At 50.7% G+C, this 18,591-nt stretch overlaps 2 protein-coding genes across 2 annotated transcripts in view; both read left to right on the top strand.

The window, feature by feature from the left end:
* The window catches only part of Kirrel2 (kirre like nephrin family adhesion molecule 2), a 9,645-nt gene extending 7,673 nt beyond the window's left edge, over positions 1 to 1,972 (top strand). The window contains exon 15 of the mRNA XM_031386072.1: positions 1,078 to 1,972. Within this exon, the coding sequence (XP_031241932.1) occupies positions 1,078 to 1,413 (336 nt within the window). The 3' untranslated portion in view covers positions 1,414 to 1,972. The remainder of the gene's footprint in view (positions 1 to 1,077) is intronic.
* A 1,438-nt stretch (positions 1,973 to 3,410) lies between these two features.
* On the top strand, positions 3,411 to 13,799 carry Aplp1 (amyloid beta precursor like protein 1). The gene is made up of 17 exons (XM_031386071.1): positions 3,411 to 3,764; positions 4,612 to 4,755; positions 5,763 to 5,895; positions 6,066 to 6,178; positions 6,372 to 6,505; positions 6,623 to 6,813; positions 7,205 to 7,335; positions 7,834 to 7,908; positions 8,621 to 8,779; positions 8,860 to 8,988; positions 10,688 to 10,787; positions 11,853 to 11,960; positions 12,565 to 12,588; positions 12,735 to 12,805; positions 12,976 to 13,038; positions 13,165 to 13,308; positions 13,393 to 13,799. Exons 1-17 carry the CDS (start codon positions 3,618 to 3,620, stop codon positions 13,489 to 13,491), a joined length of 1,965 nt encoding a protein of 654 aa, XP_031241931.1. The 5' UTR covers positions 3,411 to 3,617; the 3' UTR covers positions 13,492 to 13,799.
* The last annotated feature ends 4,792 nt before the right edge of the window (positions 13,800 to 18,591 follow it).

The following is an 18,591-nucleotide window of genomic DNA, read 5'->3' as shown; positions in this document are numbered from 1 at the left end:
AAAGGTGTGCGCCACCACCGCCCAGCCAAAAGACCTGCTTTTAACTGCACTCTCACCTCCTGGGCCAGCTCACCAGCTCACCAGCTCACCAGCTCACCAGCTCACCAGCTCACCAGCTCACCAGCTGCAGCATCAGCTTCTGTTATTGATTGGTTTTTACCTTGGTTTCCAGGCCTTCTTTCCCCATCTGCCGCGCTTTATGCCTCTAAGTATCTCTTTGTTCAGCTGCTGTCTTCCAGAGAGGGGTCTTCCTTTCACGATGTCCCACTCTACCCTCACATTCCCCAAAGACATCCCTACTTTGGAATTCTATCTTTGGATAGACACATTGATTTCAACCCTGGCTTCCATTCTAAATCCCTGGTCCCGACTTTTCCTTCAGAGAGTCTCAGTATCCCAGGAGGGTCTCAAACTGAGTTTGTAGCCAGGAATGATCATAAGCTCCTGGTTATCCTCCTGACTGCTGGGATTAAAGACTTGGGCCTCCACATTGACTTTATGTAGTACTGGGAATCAAACCAAGGGCCTTGAGCAATCTAGATAAGCGCGCTACTGTCAGAACTACATCTCCAATCCCAGTTAAAACCTTGTTGCCAGGCAGTGGTGGTGCACGCCTTTAATCCCAGCACTTGGGAGGCAGAGGCAGGCGGATTTCTGAGTTCGAGGCCAGCCTGGTCTACAGAGTGAGTTCCAGGATAGCCAAGTCTACACAGAGAAACCCTGTCTCGAAAAACCAAAACCAACCAACCAAACAAACAAAACCTTCTTGTCTATACTTGAGTGTGTTTTTCTCTTGATCTGAAAGCCACTCTTCCTTTCTCCCTCCCTCCCCCCTCTCCTATTCTCATCTTCCTCCCTCCCCTACTTCAGCCAGACCTCCCTTGTTCTTAGAAGCCAGCACCACAACCCCCACCCTTTCCATGCTGGTCTATATTTGTAGCTCTCTGTGAGTCTCGGCTCTTTCTGCTTTCTGCCTTCATGCCTATCTCTAGGTCCAGTTGTAGCTCAGTGTGTCTTTCCACCCGAGATCCTTACCTCTTTACACACATTCCTTACCAAATCTCATTTGTTCCTCAGGATCCAACCAACGGTTACTACAAGGTTCGAGGGGTCAGTGTGAGCCTTAGCCTTGGGGAAGCCCCTGGAGGAGGCCTCTTCTTGCCACCGCCGTCTCCGATTGGTCTTCCAGGGACTCCTACTTACTATGACTTCAAGCCACATCTGGACTTAGTCCCTCCCTGCAGACTGTACAGAGCCCGGGCAGGTTATCTTACCACCCCCCATCCCCGTGCCTTCACCAGCTACATGAAACCCACATCCTTCGGACCCCCAGACCTGAGCTCTGGAACGCCTCCCTTCCCCTACGCTACCTTGTCTCCACCCAGCCACCAGCGTCTCCAGACTCACGTGTGAATGCATTCACTCCAACCGAAGAGGCTCAGGATTTTCAGGTGGCCATGGAGTGTGTTGTCCAGGTTTCTGGGGAGTCGGAACAAGTTGATGACCAAGCCCTCCCAAACTGAACACTGAAGGAGGGAAAGATCATTACAAGCATCAAGACTCTTGATGTACACTCAGTTCAGCCAAAGCGGATCCTCCAAGCGGGAGCAATATGGCCACGACACCTATTTGTTCTCCGGTGACAAAGACATTCAAGATGGCCACTAACTACTTTGCAGAGGGACAAAGATGGGAACTAGGGATATGGATGGAAGGCATTTCCAGCCAATGGAGAAGATAGATGACCATCTGCATCAAGAGGAAGGATAACATAAGACAAATCAAGATGAAAGAAATAATCCCCCACACCCCGTCCTGGCCAATAAAAGTATCGCCAACATGGCGGTTCATTCTCTGGGAACCAAAATGACTGCTAAATTGACTCCTTCCTTAAAGATTCAGAAAGAACTGAATCCCAGGAATGGGGTAGGGTGGAAAATAAAAGAAATAAAGGGGATTCTTGGGCTAAGAATATTTATGTTTACATAAATAATAGTATTATTATTACTTAATAATAATAAGGGGGCAAAGATGCAGATGTGCTTGGAGGGGTCTCTGGGTGTTGTCCATGAACGAAGAGGCCCATCAAGGTTGCACTGTCTATCTAGTCCTTCCTTTCCCCTGCGCATAGGGTGGTAGTAGTGACGGCACGCTAAGTCTTTCCTCAGCCTCTTGCTACTGGCTGACTACTGTAGGCACTTTCTGTGTCTGTGTGTATGTGTGTTTTAAGGTTTGTTATTTTTTTTTTTTACTTGTGGGGATGTTTTGCCTGCATGTATTATTGTACACTATATACATTCCTGGTCCCCTAGAACTGGAGTTATAGACAGTGTGGGTGCTGGGAATTGAACCCAGGTCTTCTGAGAGAGCAGCCAGTGCTTTTAACCACTGAGCCTTGTCTCAGCGGTCAGCCTGGAACTCTTGATCTTGCCACCTCAAGCCCTCTGGGATTACTGTGCACATCACCATTCCACTTTAGGCTCTTTTAATAATATACCCCTACCTACCTCACCCCTCCCATACCCACAAAGAAGAAAGACAGACACATGTGGGCAGGTTCCCACAAGACAGGCAGCTAGAAGTCCGTACAGATGCACACACACACACACACACACACACACACACACACGGCTGGGCTGTCTCAGTTGGCCTGGGAAAATAGAATATTCTACACTCACTTAAGACAAAACAGTGAACCCTTTAGGCAGAAGACTCGAGGTGATTCTTAGAGTGGGTGAGAGTGGGGCACTCCACACAGTGGTCCTCAGGTGCTGGGTCTTGGAAGGTTATAGTATCCAGCACCTGACCTGAGTCATCTGTAAAGAAAGGGTCTAAGGCCTAAGTCATGGATTTTTAGAGGGAGTATTTGAAGGTCCAGACACCTGGCAATCAGGGCAGGAAGGCTGAATTCCTAGGTCTGAGGAAGCAAGGGTGGGAGACTTAGCCTTGGTCCTGAGACAGAAGAGGCCTGGAAGGGAGCAGGCCTTACCTAGCTATAATATTTTGGTTTTTGAGACTGGGTTGCATGTAGGTAGGCTAGCCTCTAACTCCTATCCTCCCGCCCTCTCCTCCCAAGTGCTAGGATTACAGGCATTCCTATTACACTCCCTAAATTCTTAACGGGAAACTTGGAGGTCTATATTCCTGGGACCTCAAGAGAGGAATTTATGGAGGACCCCCTCCCCCGCGCCCCTATGGTATTCTGGCATCCTTGGAGGAGGACAAAGCTGACGATGCAACGTTGTCTGCGTTTGCCAGAAGAGAAGGCTAAGGGTGAAAGTCCAAAACCGGCTACACTCGGGACTGAGCCTAGCGACTTGGCCTTCATGCGGACTTTGACACCTGGAATCTTGAGGGGCTAGGACTTGGCGCAGGCTCCCTCCCGGGGGTTCCGGAGCCTCTCAGTGCGCAGAGCCGCCACGCTATTGTCCTGGCTGGGAAGGCGGGGCCGGCGCGGGGCGGGGCTGGCGGCGCCGGCGCAGCCCGGGGGCGGCGGGAGGAGGAGGCGGCGGCGGCGGCGGCGGCGGCGGCGGCGGCGGCGCTGGGAGCTCCTGTCACCGCTGGGGCCGGGCAGGGCCGGGCGGGAGCGCAGGGACGTGAGGGCCCGAGGCCCGGACATGGGGCCCACCAGCCCCGCCGCTCGCGGTCAGGGTCGCCACCGGGGCCCGCCGCGGCTGCCGCTGTTGCTGCCACTGTCGCTGCTGCTTCTGCGCGCGCAGCTCGCCGTCGGGAACCTGGCTGGTGGGAGCCCCAGCGCGGCCGAGGTGAGGCTCGGCCCGGTCTTGGGGATGGGGAAGGGGCGGGACCGGGTCTCGACCTGGATGCGGGACGGCCACCGCAGTCCTTTTGGCCAGGTGGCCTGCCCCACGCGATCCGAACTGTAGATTTCCCTAGGTTCCTCCATCGTCTGACGTCCCTGCCCCCTCCCACTCGCATCGTCGGATCAGGCTCTTTCCAAGAGCCCCTGGTCCAAGAAATCCAGAGCACCCCTAGATGACAAAGCCACAAGCCCTGCCCACCTAAGCGTAGGACGCACCAGGCAGCAGGCGCTTGGATCTAAGAACCCAGGTTCCTTGTATCCTCTGGACCCACATGAACCCCGTGCCCTCAAACATCTAGGAGTCCAGGCCTCCACCCACTACTCAATCCGGATACAGCTCCTCTAGTCCTTAAAGGTCTGACGTGCAGGCCTGCTGGGAAGCCGGGCCCTGTCGTCTTTGCACCCCCTCAGTGGGAACCTGAACTGGGGTTGGAGGGAGGAGGGGCCAGAACGCCTGGGTTCGCCCCCCACCCCACCCCACGATTCAAGTTTAACCCTTTCAGGCTCCAGACCCAAGCCGCCCAAGGCGGGGGCGGAGCCTGTCTTTTCAGCAACAAGGCCGCGAGAAACTGGGGGGGGGGGTCACCATAGCAACGGGAGAGCTGGGGCGCTCCAGCCCCACGGGATCTGTTTCCCGGGGAACGGCCTCTCCACCCAGGAGGTGCTTAGAAGGAGCTGGTGCTAGACGATAGGGGCAGGAGTCCTATCTGGGTTTTAGGGAGCAAAGGACCAGACAACCCAGATGACAATGTTCCCTGGCTCCTCACTGACCCATCTGCCTTCATTCCCAGGCTCCGGGGTCGGCACAAGTGGCTGGACTATGTGGGCGTCTAACCCTCCACCGGGACCTGCGCACCGGCCGCTGGGAACCAGACCCACAGCGATCACGACGCTGTCTTCTGGACCCGCAGCGCGTGCTGGAGTACTGCAGACAGGTGGGCGGGACCCCACGGGGAGAGGCGTGGTCAATGAGAAAGTGGGTCTAAGCTGGGCGGGGTCGCCCTTGAGGAAGCTGGACTAGGCAGAATTCAGGGAGATGAGAGGATCTGGAAAGCCAGGGAAAGCTTGGGGTCTGTGGTCAGCGAAGAGGCTAGGAGGAGCCATCGCAGAACCTATTTTGAGTAATTGGGGGCGGGGGGCGGGGAAGACAAACAATCCATTGACTAATCAAGATCAATTGAAGAGTGGCAGGGTTTAGGAATCTGAGGAGCCATTTGGAAAAAGTGGGAGTGTAAGTGGGCGTGGCCGAAAGGGAAGCAGGGTTTAGATCAAAAGACTTTTAAACCAACAAGATTCAGTAAGTGATAGAGCCCAAAGAGAGTGGCTGCCTGTCTAAGAGAAGTGCAATGAAAAGGCGGGGCTAGTACAAAGAGAAGAGTTACTTAAAAGCTAAACAGAAAAAAGGCAGGGCACTGAAGAGGGGGAGATATATTGAGAAAGAAACCTGATTGCTGAACAGGGTTGCCCAGAAACATGGGCTCAGATGAGAATGGTGAACTTAAGGGAGACTACTAGAGGGCATGACCAGTGGACCCCAGGCTTAGCATCCGAGGCCTATAAATTAACCTGTTAGTTCTATAGACAAGAGAGGAAGGCCCAGCGGATGCCCTTAGGAACCAAGAAACTTTAAAAGGGACTGCCCAGGCTGAACATAGCGACATGGGCCCATAATCCCAGTTATTGGAAAGGCTAAGGTAGAAGGATCACAAGTTAAAGGCCCTCGCAAGCTACAGAATGAGTTCAAGACCAGTTTAGGAAATGTAAGGAGACCTCAAAATAAAAAATCAAGAGGGCTGGGCATGTAATTCGGTGGTAGAGCTCTTGCTTTGGCATGCACAAGGCCCTGAGTTCAACCTCCAGTACTGCAAAACAAGAGATGCAGAAGGTGGGGGTTAGCCGGTAGGTTGATCCCCCCCACACACACACATACTGTGTCCTACAGATGTACCCAGAGCTGCACATAGCACGCGTGGAACAGGCTGCACAGGCCATCCCGATGGAGCGCTGGTGTGGGGGTACCCGAAGTGGCAGATGTGCCCACCCCCACCATGAGGTTGTGCCCTTCCATTGCCTGCGTGAGTCACCGGATGGGAGGTGGGAACTGAGGTGAAATGGGAGTCTCCCAGAGATGACTCTGGTCTACATTAGAAGTCTGGATGATGGGCTGGAAAAGCTATGAATGCCTGGCCTCTGAGGAGGGCAGGCCTGGGCTATTATGATTCTGGTGTTTCCCATTCCCCCCCAGCTGGCGAATTCGTGAGTGAAGCCCTGCTAGTGCCCGAAGGCTGTCGGTTCTTGCACCAGGAGCGTATGGACCAGTGTGAGAGTTCAACTAGGAGGCATCAGGAGGCTCAGGAGGTTAGGGCCTTTTCCCACCTATCTCCTAAACCCTAGGACTTGGGAATCTAGGCCCTTCCTTTCCAGAACCCAAGCGTTCAAATTGGGATGTAGGCAATCCATTCCTCAGCCACTTTCAGAGCCCAGCTTCCAGGCTTTCTGTCCATACCCTCCAACCAGGTCCTTCTGGCCTCCGGGCCTCCTCTTCCCACAGGCCTGCAGCTCTCAGGGCCTCATCCTGCATGGCTCTGGCATGCTTTTGCCCTGTGGCTCTGATCGGTTCCGAGGTGTGGAGTATGTATGCTGTCCACCTCCTGCAACTCCCAACCCGTCTGGGATGGCAGTTGGGTGAGTGACAGAGAGTCTTTCTCTATACAACCCCCACCCCCAAGGCTCTTGAGGCAGGACATGGAAGCCTGGGAGCCTATCTGGAGATCTTACTGGCTCCGTTTTCTGCTCCTTCAGTGACCCCTCTACCCGGTCCTGGCCCCTGGGGGGCAGAGCAGAGGGAGGTGAGGATGAAGAGGAGATGGAATCTTTCCCTCAGCCAGTAGACGATTACTTCGTAGAGCCCCCTCAGGCTGAAGAAGAAGAGGAGGAGGAGGAGGAAAGGGCCCCACCTCCCAGCTCCCACACCCCCGTCATGGTCAGCAGAGGTGAGACAGCCTCCTCTGCCCTCTTCAGCATTTGTGGTTTGGGTATTTGGGGGGAGTATAGGAGTGCCTTTAGGAGTGACCTAGTAGAGAGGGGCACACCTGGGGGGATGGAAGACATAGCTGTGGCTTCGGCTATGGTAGATTAGTCTGTGAAGACTGAAGGGGGAGAGGGCTCAAAAAGGGATGCTTGGAAGAGGAGACATTTGACAGACATTGCTTTGAAGATGATATGATGGGTTCCATAGTTTTGCAAATGCTGGTCAGGCCTGGGACCATGATGCCAGGTAACAACCATGGCTAAACTGGATGCATGCTGGTCTCTAGTGCATCCTGGGCAATGTACTTCTTGGGGAGGGAAAGTGACCTGCCTGCCTGAACCTTTGCCTTGCAGTCACTCCCACCCCAAGGCCCACTGATGGTGTGGATGTTTACTTTGGCATGCCTGGGGAAATCGGCGAGCATGAGGGTTTCCTGAGGGCCAAGATGGACCTGGAGGAGCGTCGGATGCGCCAGATTAATGAGGTGATGAGCATCCCTGCAGGATTCCATAAACACAGGGAAACTCTTTATTGACACTACCTCTAAAGGGTAACCAAGCATCCTTCAACCTGAGCCCATACTCAGGTAATAGATTACTGACCTGCCTAGCAGACCACTAAAATGCTACCAGATTCCATAGGTACTCTGGTCTATGGCACAATCCACTTTGAATTCCTTTAGTGCTGGTTGGGTGTGATAGCATATGCCTTAATCCGGATGCTTGAGAGGCTAAGGCAAGGGGATCAGAAGGTCAAGGCCAGCCTCAAATATATAATGACTTTGAGACCACCCTGGCTACATGAGAACCTGTCTCTAAAAAAACAAAATAAAATAAATTATTTGGTTATTCCTTCTTGGGATCCCGAGGTTCAGTGGTACTAGGTGATCTTTGTCCTCTTAAGCCTTGGAGATGGGTAGGGGGACTCCCTGTGTGGAGCTGGATAGATCACGGGATCCTGAAGTATCTCTATCCACCCCTAGGTGATGCGTGAGTGGGCCATGGCTGACAGCCAATCTAAGAACCTGCCAAAAGCCGACAGGCAGGCCCTGAACGAGGTAGGACCCTCTCCTCCGAGTCTTCCTCATGCCCCGTCCACTACTGGGGGCCACTCCACCCATTTCAATTGCTTTCTACTCACCTGTCCCCTCCCAGTCCCACCCTTACATATGTCACTGCCTCTACTCAGAATGGAGCCCAGGGCTCGGTGCTGCTGAACAAGCACTGCCCCCTAGGGGCTGGCTTTGGAATCCCCTCTCAAACAGGGAATAATGGCTAGTCCTTTCTCTGAAGCTTTCTTGTCCAAGCTAGGCCCCCATCTCCTGGTTGTGGTTGGTTGGTCCTGTCCCTCTGGTCCCTCTCTAACAAACCCAGCTTCCTAACTCTTGGCCCCACTTCCCAATGGTTGCCTTTGGGAGATCCTACTTGTGTAAAATCCTCTTGATCAGCCTCAGTCTTGAGCCTCACTCCGTTTGCGTTGTGGAGGCTCAGCCTGTCTTTTTGGTTGGAGCTGCCCCAGCCTGCCGTCCCTTTAACTGACCAGTTCTGTTTTTGGATTGTTCCCATCTAATTTTACGGCCTACACAATCAGGCTAGGCCCCGCCCCAACTGTACTTGACCCTGCAGCTCATCTCTTCCATTGAGGCTCCCATCCCTGATTGGCACTGTCGGGAAGGAGGCCTACTGAAGCCCACCCACTTTGTTCCAGATTCACGTTTACTCAGGTTTTCACCCACCTGGTCTCTCTCCTACCTCTGAACCTCTCCCTAGCACTTCCAGTCCATTCTGCAGACCCTGGAAGAACAAGTGTCTGGAGAGCGGCAGCGCCTGGTGGAGACCCACGCCACCAGAGTCATCGCTCTGATCAACGACCAGCGCCGAGCCGCCCTGGAAGGTTTCCTGGCAGCATTACAGGGCGATCCTCCTCAGGTATGGGGAGGTAAGAGTGGGGGCAAACACCAGTTGAGAAGGAATAGGATCTGCCTGGACAGCCTTGGTCCCTTCCACAGGCTGAGCGAGTTCTGATGGCCCTGAGGCGCTACCTACGTGCAGAGCAGAAGGAGCAGAGGCACACCCTGAGGCACTACCAGCACGTGGCCGCTGTGGATCCTGAGAAGGCCCAGCAGATGCGCTTTCAGGTAAGCACACACTTCCGGTCCCCGGATGCTAACTCAGCCTCCTCTCCCCCTTCCACACTCACCCCTCTCTTAAAAAATGTTACATGTATGAGTGTTTTGCTTGTCTATCTATTCACCACATGCATGCCTGGTTGGTGAGGAGGCCAGAAGAGAGTGTTGGGTCTCCTAGAACTGGAGTTACAGACAGTTGTAAGCCATGTAGATGCTGGGAATTAAGCCTAGGACCTCTGGAAGAGCAGCAAGTGCTCTTAACTGCTGAGCCATCTCTCCAGGCCCCAGATTTTTTTCTTGACCCTCATTTTCAGTTTAGAACCCTGCACTATGCCTGGAACTTCCCCTTTGTGCCCCCAAATCCTTTCCAGTCACTCCATTCTTATCTCTCAAATCCCAACTTCTTTTTTTTTTAAAGATTTATTTGTTTTATGTGTATAAGTACACTGTCACTCTCTTCAGGCACACCAGAAGAGGGCATCAGATCCCATTACAGATGGTTGTGAACCACCATGTGGGGTTGTTGGGAATAGAACTCAAGACTTCTGGAAGAGCAGTCAGTGCTCTTAACTGCTGAGCTATCTCTCCAATCCCAAATCCCAGCTTCTTGATGTTGGACAGCTATCCCCAGAGCATGCACACGCTCATGCGCTCACACACGGCCACACGCTCACGCATGCGCAGGATCACGCCACGCCCACGCGCTCCCGCGTGCGCATGAGTATACACCTCTCATACTGTTCTTTTGACTCCCTTCTTGCCTTCAGGATTCTTACTTCCTGTCCCTTGGAATCCTATTTCCTGTCTCTTGGATTCCGGCTTCCTAGCCCTTGGATTTTACTTCCTTTCCTAGAATCCTTTCCCTAGATCCAGGAGTTTGTCCTTCAGCCTTCCCTAGCTCCGCTTGATTTCCCTAGAACCTCTGCTGTGTGCACTAAGATTCTACGTCTGGTTTCTCAGACATACTCTTTTGGCCCACAGATGCTCTCCTCTGTGCTCCTGAATAGCAATACTTGTCCATGAGCCATTACGACTCCTTTGTGAATCCTCTAGACCAAGTCCTGTCTCCCCCACAGCCCCACATGTGTTCCTCCAGCCCTGCTTTCTCCCTCTGACCCATGAGTCTACTTTCTCCATTGCTTCTCTCTCTGTGTCTGTCTCTCTCTCTCTCTTTCTGTCTCTCTCTGTGTCTGTCTGTCTGTCTGTCTCTGTCTCCTTTGTTTTTGCTTATGGAGAGAGGGTCTCACTCTATAGTAACCCTGTTTGCTCCTGGAGCTTGCTATGTAGACCAGACTATCCTTGAACTTAAAGAGATCTACCTTTGCCTCCCAAACACTGCTATTTAAGGCATGCACCACCACACCCAGCACGCGCTCTCTCTCTAAAGAGAGAGAATTTATATATGTGTATGTATATACATATACATATTTTTTTTCTTTGTATCCTATCATCATCTTACCTCTGGTACTATTTTCCTCTGTCCAAGCCTTGAACTTCTGCTCTTATACACATCTCCTCTCCCTTTCTCTCTGGATCCTGCTTCTCCTGCCTTAGTTTCCTTCCCCTGTGGCTGGGTGTCTGTGCCTTGTGCCCAGCTACCTGTCCATGTTCCATGTTCCATTTTTCTTGGACTCTGTTGAGTTCCTTTTTCTTTCCGTTCTTCTCAGCCCACACTGCCTGCTTCATCCCTCGTGCTCACTCCCCACAGGTCCAGACCCACCTTCAGGTGATTGAAGAGCGAATGAATCAGAGCCTGGGGCTGCTGGACCAGAACCCTCACCTGGCTCAGGAGCTGCGGCCGCAGATCCGTGAGTGCCTGTTACTTTTGTCCTGAACTTCAGTTGTCCAAGGGCAGACTTTGACTCCCAACCCTCAACTTCCCATTCTTCATTTAAATCACCCTAGAACTTGGTAGTCAAGATTAAGAGTCAATTTTGTTTTCAATTAATTTGAATCATTTTCCTCTGTCTGGTCCGGATTTGTTTCCTTTGGTGATATGGCTAGTAGTCAATTAACTGTACAGGTTGATTTTAATTGTGGTTTGTTTTTATTGTTGTCTTTTGTTTGTTTCTTTGTTTTGAGACAGGGTCTTACTTTGTAGCACTGACTGGTCTGAAACTCACTATGTTAGACCAGGCTAACCTTGAACTTTGAGCAATCCTTCTGCCTCTGCCTTCCAAGTGCTAGTGTTACAGGCTGGTGGCCTAACACCTGGCCAGATGATTTTTTATGGCACCAGGGATGGAAGCAGGACTGTGCACACTGATTGGCAAGTGACTTACCATCCCCACATCCCCAGCCTTCGGCTTTTTAAGACAAGGTTTTGCTTTGTAATGGAGGCTGGCTTGGAACCATGGCTGGCCCTCATATTCACAGTCCTCCTGTCTCTGCTTCTCCAGCGTCAAGACACAGCCATACATTGGCCCTACTCTCCTCAAAAAATTGGGTAGTGCCAAGTGTACTGGTACACCCCTTTAATCCCACACTTGGGAGGTAGAGGCAGGCAGATCTCTGGGTTTGAGGCCAGCCTGGTCTACAGAGCCAGTTCCAAGACAGCCAGGGCTACACAGAGAAACCCTGTCTCAAAAGAAAAGAGAGAGAGAGAAAGAGAGAGAGAACCAGAAAGTATTAGTTTGCATAGCCCTCAGTCTACTGTGACTTCCTTCCAATCAGCCCTTGCCTAGCTCTAACCCCCCTATTTGAAGAGGCAGAGCTACTGCAGGTCCAGCCTCCATCCTTCCTGCTGGAGCACCTTGCCCGTCTCTGCTGTCTCTCTAATCTCCCATCCATTCCACTGTGAGGGTCCCTGCCCTTCCCCTGCTGTGGCCTTTGCACACCCACTGATCTATCCATCTCTCTGTGTGTCCCCTCAGAGGAGCTTCTCCATGCTGAACACTTAGGTCCCAGTGAACTGGAAGCCTCTGTACCCGGGAGCAGCAGTGAGGACAAAGGCAGCCTTCAGCCTCCTGAATCCAAGGACGGTGAGTGAATACAGACTCCCGCCCGCCTCTTTCTCTTTCCTTTGCAGTGTAGGATTCCTTGGCCTGAAGGAAGAAGCTGTTGAGGAGCCTAGGGCTTTGGGCATCTAAGCTAGAGAGGAGTTCTTCTACTCAGCGCTAGCCCTAGCCTTCTTTTTCCTCCCTCTCCTACCCCCTCTTAATTTTTTTAGACAGTCTAAGTAGCTCTGGCAGGCTGTGAAGTCAGTATCCCGAGAAGCTCAGATTATAGACATGTGTTACAAGGCCTAACTCAGCCCTTAGATTATTGGGACAGTGTCTCACTCTGTAGCTCAGGCTAGCCTAGAACTCATTATTTAGCTTCAGATGGTCTCAGATTCGTGATCTTCTTGAGGATTTCCAAGTGCTGAGATTATAGAAGGGTGCACTACCATACCCAGCATACAACCTTCTTTCTAATTCTCTAAGGTCTGGGGGGTGTCTGTGCTACCACAACGGGTGGGAAGAAATAAGGAGTGACACCTGGGAGGGGGGTTGGGCCTCTGTGGGGTCCTCGGTCCTGGTGGGGTTCTCTTCCCTTTCTTTGTCTTCACTGTTTTGCCTTTCATCTTGTCTCCTCTACCGGCAGATCCCCCAGTGACCCTTCCAAAAGGTAAGTGTCATTCACACAGTACAGACCCCAGTTACCAAATCCCACTGAACTCTAAACCACGAAGGGAAAGGGCTGCATACAGCAGGCAGCCCAGGCCTCCTGGAGTGGAATCCAGTGTCCTCTCTCATGTGACTTGGGTGGGGTAGGGTCCACAGATCAAGATTCTTCCTCTTCTGGGAGAGAGAAGCTAACCCCACTGGAGCAGTATGAGCAAAAGGTAAGTAAGTGGGGGTGTGGACCCTGGGTGGAGGGGAGGTTCTGGAGGCTTGCATTCCTCAGCTTCAGAAAGGAGCTTGCTGGGGACATGGACTTTGTGTTGCTGGGCTGGGAGGTACCCGTCTAAGCCCCGGGGTCTGTGACATCTCCGGACACCTCCTGCTTCCCCAGGTGAATGCATCTGCCCCGAGGGGATTTCCCTTCCACTCCTCAGATATCCAGCGGGATGAACTGGTAAGAAGATGCAGATCCTGGGGTGGAGGTCAGGGGTTGGCGTGCAGGCTTGGCCGCCAAAGCGGCGGTGCAGTGGATTCTGGTGAGCCCCGAAGATACTCTTGGTCCTGTCTCCTTTCTCTACAGGCGCCTTCTGGGACTGGAGTGTCCCGAGAGGCCTTGTCAGGTCTGCTGATCATGGGAGCTGGAGGAGGCTCCCTCATTGTCCTATCCTTGCTGCTTCTGCGCAAGAAGAAACCCTATGGGACTATCAGCCATGGAGTGGTGGAGGTGAGGGGCAGACATCGCGGTGGAGGTCGGAGTTAAAAGCAGCTCTGCCCTTATACACTGAGCCCTCCCCTGGCACTGTTACAGGTGGACCCCATGCTGACCCTGGAGGAGCAGCAGCTCCGGGAACTTCAGAGGCATGGCTATGAGAACCCCACCTACCGCTTCCTGGAAGAACGACCTTGACCCCAACCCTAGCCGCCTTCAGCTGAGCCCTACTGCCCTTCTTCCGGTCCCCCAATCCCAACTCCCAGCTTCCGGTGGGGGAGGGAGATCTTGACAAATTCATTCTTGTTTCCCCTTCCGAGTTCCGAATTCCACACCCTTAGAAATTCCCAGCTCCTGCCCCACAAGGGACCTCTTCACCTTAATTTATTTTACGTTAATTTATTGCTCCTTAAGGTGACCTGGGTCCCAGTGTATGTCGCTCCCCGGAATTCACCATCCCACGTCTCTTCACTAACATCCCAATAAAGTCCTCTTTCCCACCCGGCCATCCCGTGTTTCTGTTGGGAGAAACTGTGTGTAAGCACAGCTGGACTTACCAGCCCAGGCTTCCTGCGGGTCTTTAAACTGAGGAGTGGATGTGGTGGCACAAAACTTTAATCCCAGCATGCAGGAGGCGGAGGCAGGCAGATAGATTTCTGTGAGTCCCAGACTAGTCTGGACTTTGGTCTACATAAGAGTTCCAGAATAGCCTGAAATGAAAACAAAACAACAACGACAAAAAACAAAAACCAAACCACCACCACCACCACCAAAAAACCTGGAACGAACCTGGGTAAGGATATTTTAAATCTGGGTGGGGCCTGGTGGGAAGGATGACCGCGTAGGAGGCGGGGCCCAGAGGCTGAGTTTTTTTGTTTTTTTGTTTTGGCCTGTCTGGGAGCTTTCCGTGGTGCTGAATGGTTCTCTGCTCTTAGCTTTGCGAGTGTCAGGATAGACTACCATGCATCCACCCCTTACCCCTTCTCTCCCCCTCTATTTTTCCCCAAAACTTAAAAAAAGAAAAAGAAAAAGAAGGAAAAAGAAAAAGAAAAAGGGAAAAAAGGAAAAGAAAAAGAATTTACTGGGGCAGGACAGGGGCTGAGTGGCACCACGCTGTGGGAGTGGAAGTCAGGAAACAACTCACAGGAATTGCCTTTCACAGTGAGATCCTGGGGTACAGCTCCAGTCGGCTGGAGGCAATACCCTTGACCCAAGAAGCCATCTCAAACGTCCTTCTCCAGCCTTCTGTTTACAGTCAACATCAAACCACTGCAACCTTCCAGCCTTGGGAACGAAGGACTGGGTATACATGTATGCTCCTTTTTCTTAAAAAAAAAAAAAAAAAAAAAAAAAAACAACTGTGTTTTGTGTGTCTGTTTTGTTTTATTCCTGAGACAAGATTTTAAATTATAGTCCCAACTGTCCTAGAACTCACTTGGTCAACCAGGCTGGCCCAGAACACACAGACCTTCTTTCTTTTGCCTCCTAAGTGGATATTGCAAGATCTGGCTATCTGTGCTAGTGGTATACTCAGCCACTGAGCCACATTCCCAGCCCCAGTCACATCAGTGTCCTACAGAAAGACATCTGTCTAATACCAGCAGCACCTTCTGAACTCTCACATCCTAGCTGTGACATGTCAGGGTCATGATGTCACCTACCCCAAGGTAGAACAGGCTTCTCCACATGCTCTTACTTATCCTAAGAGAGCTGTTACAGCACTATCGGGCTTTTGTTCAGGGAATTTTAAAACATTAGGGAGAGACTGAGAAATGCAGCTCAGCCCCTCAATGCTTACCCAGCATGCACGAAGCCATGAGCTCAGTCTTCATTATTGTATAAAGTGGTCATGGTGGCACCTGCTTGCAATCCCAGCACTCAGAAGGTAGAAGATTACAAGTTCAAGGTCAGTGGGGGGCAGGGTTCAGTGGGTAAGGTGCATGCCACATGCATGTATACATAAATGCAATAGCAAGAAGATATTCAAGGTGGCCCACACCTTTAGTCCCAGCACTTTGAAGGCAGAGGCAGGGGATCTATGTAAGTTGGAGGCCAGTCTGGTCTACATAGTTCAAGGCCATCCAGAGGAATGTAGTGAGACCCTACCTCAATCAAAACAAGAAAGAGAATTTCAAAGTCCACCTCAGCTACATAGCAATTTCCAGGCCAATTGAGAATACACAAGACCCAAGATAAGTACATAAGTATTTTTTAAAGATTTGTTTATTTAAATATTGCTTGTATGAGTCTTTGGCCTTTGTGTTTGTGTGCAGACCACATTTGTGCCCGGTGCCAGCCAGCAGAGGCCAAAAAAGCACTGGATTATCTGGAACTGGAGTTATATAAAGTTGTGATCCACCATGTGAGTGCTGAGACATGAAGCCAGGTCCTCTGCAAGAGCAGTCTGTGTTCTTAACTGCTGAGCAATCTCTTTAATCCCCCCAAAAGTTTTCTTTAAGTTCAACATCATTCTCTACTATATAATGATTTTGATAATATCCTCGATGTCATGAGATCCTAATCAACACACAAAAAACAAACCATGAAACAAAAATTCATGGTGCTCTCTCTGTGCCAGAAAATTGCTCCATTTGAGAAAAAAAAGGAAGGAAGGGAGGAAGGAAGGAAGGGAGGAAGGAAGGAAGGAAGGTAGGAAGGAAGGGAAGGAGAGAAAGAAAGAAAAGAAAGAAAGAAAGAAAGAAAGAAGGAAAGAAAGAAAGGTAGGTGCACGGCCAAGGCTTTTCCTTTCCTTGTCTTTCTAGAGTTCATTTTCTCACATAACTACCCAGCAGATGGCAGCCATGCACCAAAGTCTAACATTGGTGGTAAGTCACGCTCTTCTGACAGATGGCTTGGAGAGAGGTGGGGGCGGAGGGGAGGAGTACCTATTTCTAACTCTCCCAAAGGCCTTAGAAGCTAGCAGAGGCTCTTCATGAAATATCTATGTCAACACAGGTCACATATTACACACACACACACACACACACACACACACACAAATACAGTGTGAAAAGGATGATGAGTGTGGCACACCCTCCCAGTCCATTACAGCACCAGGTTTGTACTGTCGTCCTACAGTGCTCGTACATTTATTACACTCAGAGAAGGTAGATGCACATTCTCCTAATGCCAGAACAGAGAAAACTCATGATCACCCAAGATTTAATAAACTTTATATTTTAAGCCAGGCATGATAGTGCACACTTTTGATCTCAGCACTTGGGAGGTAGAGGCAGGTGGATCTCTGAATTCAAGGCCAGCCTGGTCTACAGAGCTAGTTCTAGGACAGACAAGGCTACCTAGTAAGACCCCATCTCTAATTAATTATTAATTCTACATTTTAATGGGAATGCTTGATTTTTTTTTGTTTTGTGTTGTTTTTTTTTGGTTTTTTTTTTTTGGATTGATTTTTTTTTTTTAACTGTGTGTATGCATAAGAAAGTCAGCTCCCTCCTTCCCTCCTGTTTGTGGGACTCTCAGTCATCAGACTTCATCAAGCTTCTTTACTGGCTGAGCTACCTCTCCAGACCTGTCTTTAAGTGTCTGTCTGTCTGTTTATTTCTGAGAAAGGGTCTTACTATGTAGACCAGACTGGCCTCTGACTCACAGAGATCTGCTTGTATTTGCTTCCTGAGTGCTAGAATCAAAGACACGTGCTACTACACCCGGTTTCTGTTTATTAGTTTTAAAATACTGTAATTAGGAGGTGGAGAGATGGTTTGGAAGTTAAGAGCAATTTTTGCTCTTCTACAAGACTCCTGGTTTGGTTCTCAACACCCATGTTAGGCAACTCACAGCCACATGTAACTCCCGCTCCTGGGGATCTGATTCCCTCTTCTGGCCTCCATGGGCACCCATACTGTCTCACACACATTTTTAAATGTAAATTCTAAAACAATACCATCATTAAAATATCTTGCCATTGCTCTCCTGGTGCTTCATGCCCCTAAAACAGCCTTCTTTTTACACTAAAAATAATTTTTTGGGGGGGTGAGGAGGACATAGATTCCTAAACTATATCACACAATTGGCTGTACAAGGAATTCCTCATTGCAGGTAAGTTCTTATATGAAATTCAGCACATTCATATGAATTCATGGGCCATCTGCCACAATATCACATCTAGGAGCACACAAACTGATGTTAGGCAGCTGCCATTTGAGACAACACTCGTCCCTGGTAACTCTGTCCCCCCCCACCCTGCCCCAGTTTTCTTTCCTATCCTCCTGAACTTCTGATTCTCCTGCCTTAGTCTCCCAGAAGTTGGGGTGATAGGATTGTACCACCACACCCAATCTGGCCATGTAACTTTAGTCGATGGTATGTATCAGCGAGCGGGGCTACTTCCTCTCAAGATCCTGTCCCTTGGGGCCCTTACTCACTGTGCTGGATAGTTTTATGTCAATTTGACACAAGCTAGAGTAATCGGGAGGAGGGAACCCGGATTAAGGAAGGTTTGGGCCACAGGGAAACCTGCAGAACATTTTCTTAATTAGTGATAGGTGGGGAAGGGCCCCACCCATTGTGAGTGCTGCTTGGCTGGTGGTCCTCCTGGGTTCTACAAGAAAGGCTGAGCAAGCCATGAGGAGCAAGCCAGCAAGCAGCCTTCCTGCCCCACACACCATGGCCTCTGCATCAGCTCCTGCCTCCAGGTTCCTGCCCTGATTGAGTTCCTGTCCTGAGTAGTGCTTTGGATGTATGAGCCAAATGACCCCTTTCCTCACTAATCTGCTTTTGAGCACGGTGTCTCATCACAGCAGTAGTGTGCAGAGAGACCTACCTGCCTTTCTGGACTACCTCCTGTCTGTCATTAGTTGAGGGTTGTTGTTAGGTTAGAGCAGGAAGTAGGCTTAATATCCCCAGACAGTTTCCTTTCCTCTCTTTCCCTCTCTTTTTAATTAAAACAACAAAAAATTAGGGTAAGTTTTTGTCGGTAGCCCAGGCTTGATTCAAACTTGAGTACTGAAATTACAGGACTGGGCCATCACCCCCTTCTCCCCTCCTTCCCTCCTTCCTCCCTTCCTCCCTTCCCTTCCTTCCTCCATCCCTCCCTCCTTCCTTTCCCCCCTTCTTCCTTCTTTCCTCCCTTCCCTTCCTTCCTTTTGTCCGTTAATTTCTTTTTTCAAGACAGGGTTTCTTCTTGTAACCCTGGTTGTCCTGGACTCACTTTGTAGACCAAGATGTCCTCAAACTCAAAGAGATCCGTCTACCTTTACCTCCCCAAGTGCTGGGACTAAATGCATGCGCCACCACACCCAGAAATCCCCAATTTTTTTGTTTGGCTTTTTGCCAAGGCTA

This window comes from Mastomys coucha, unplaced genomic scaffold (assembly GCF_008632895.1).
Source record: "Mastomys coucha isolate ucsf_1 unplaced genomic scaffold, UCSF_Mcou_1 pScaffold21, whole genome shotgun sequence".
Taxonomy (NCBI): Eukaryota; Metazoa; Chordata; class Mammalia; order Rodentia; family Muridae; genus Mastomys; species Mastomys coucha.
This window is presented reverse-complemented; position numbering and strand designations above follow the sequence as displayed.

Excerpts from the sequence above, each read along its gene's own strand:
- Aplp1 (XM_031386071.1), top strand. The coding sequence starts at position 3,618 with ATGGGGCCCACCAGCCCCGCCGCTCGCGGTCAGGGTCGCCACCGGGGC. Across the intron at positions 3,765-4,611 it reads GGAGCCCCAGCGCGGCCGAG|GCTCCGGGGTCGGCACAAGT; the intron begins GTGAGGCTCGGC and ends CTTCATTCCCAG. Across the intron at positions 7,909-8,620 it reads ACAGGCAGGCCCTGAACGAG|CACTTCCAGTCCATTCTGCA; the intron begins GTAGGACCCTCT and ends ACCTCTCCCTAG.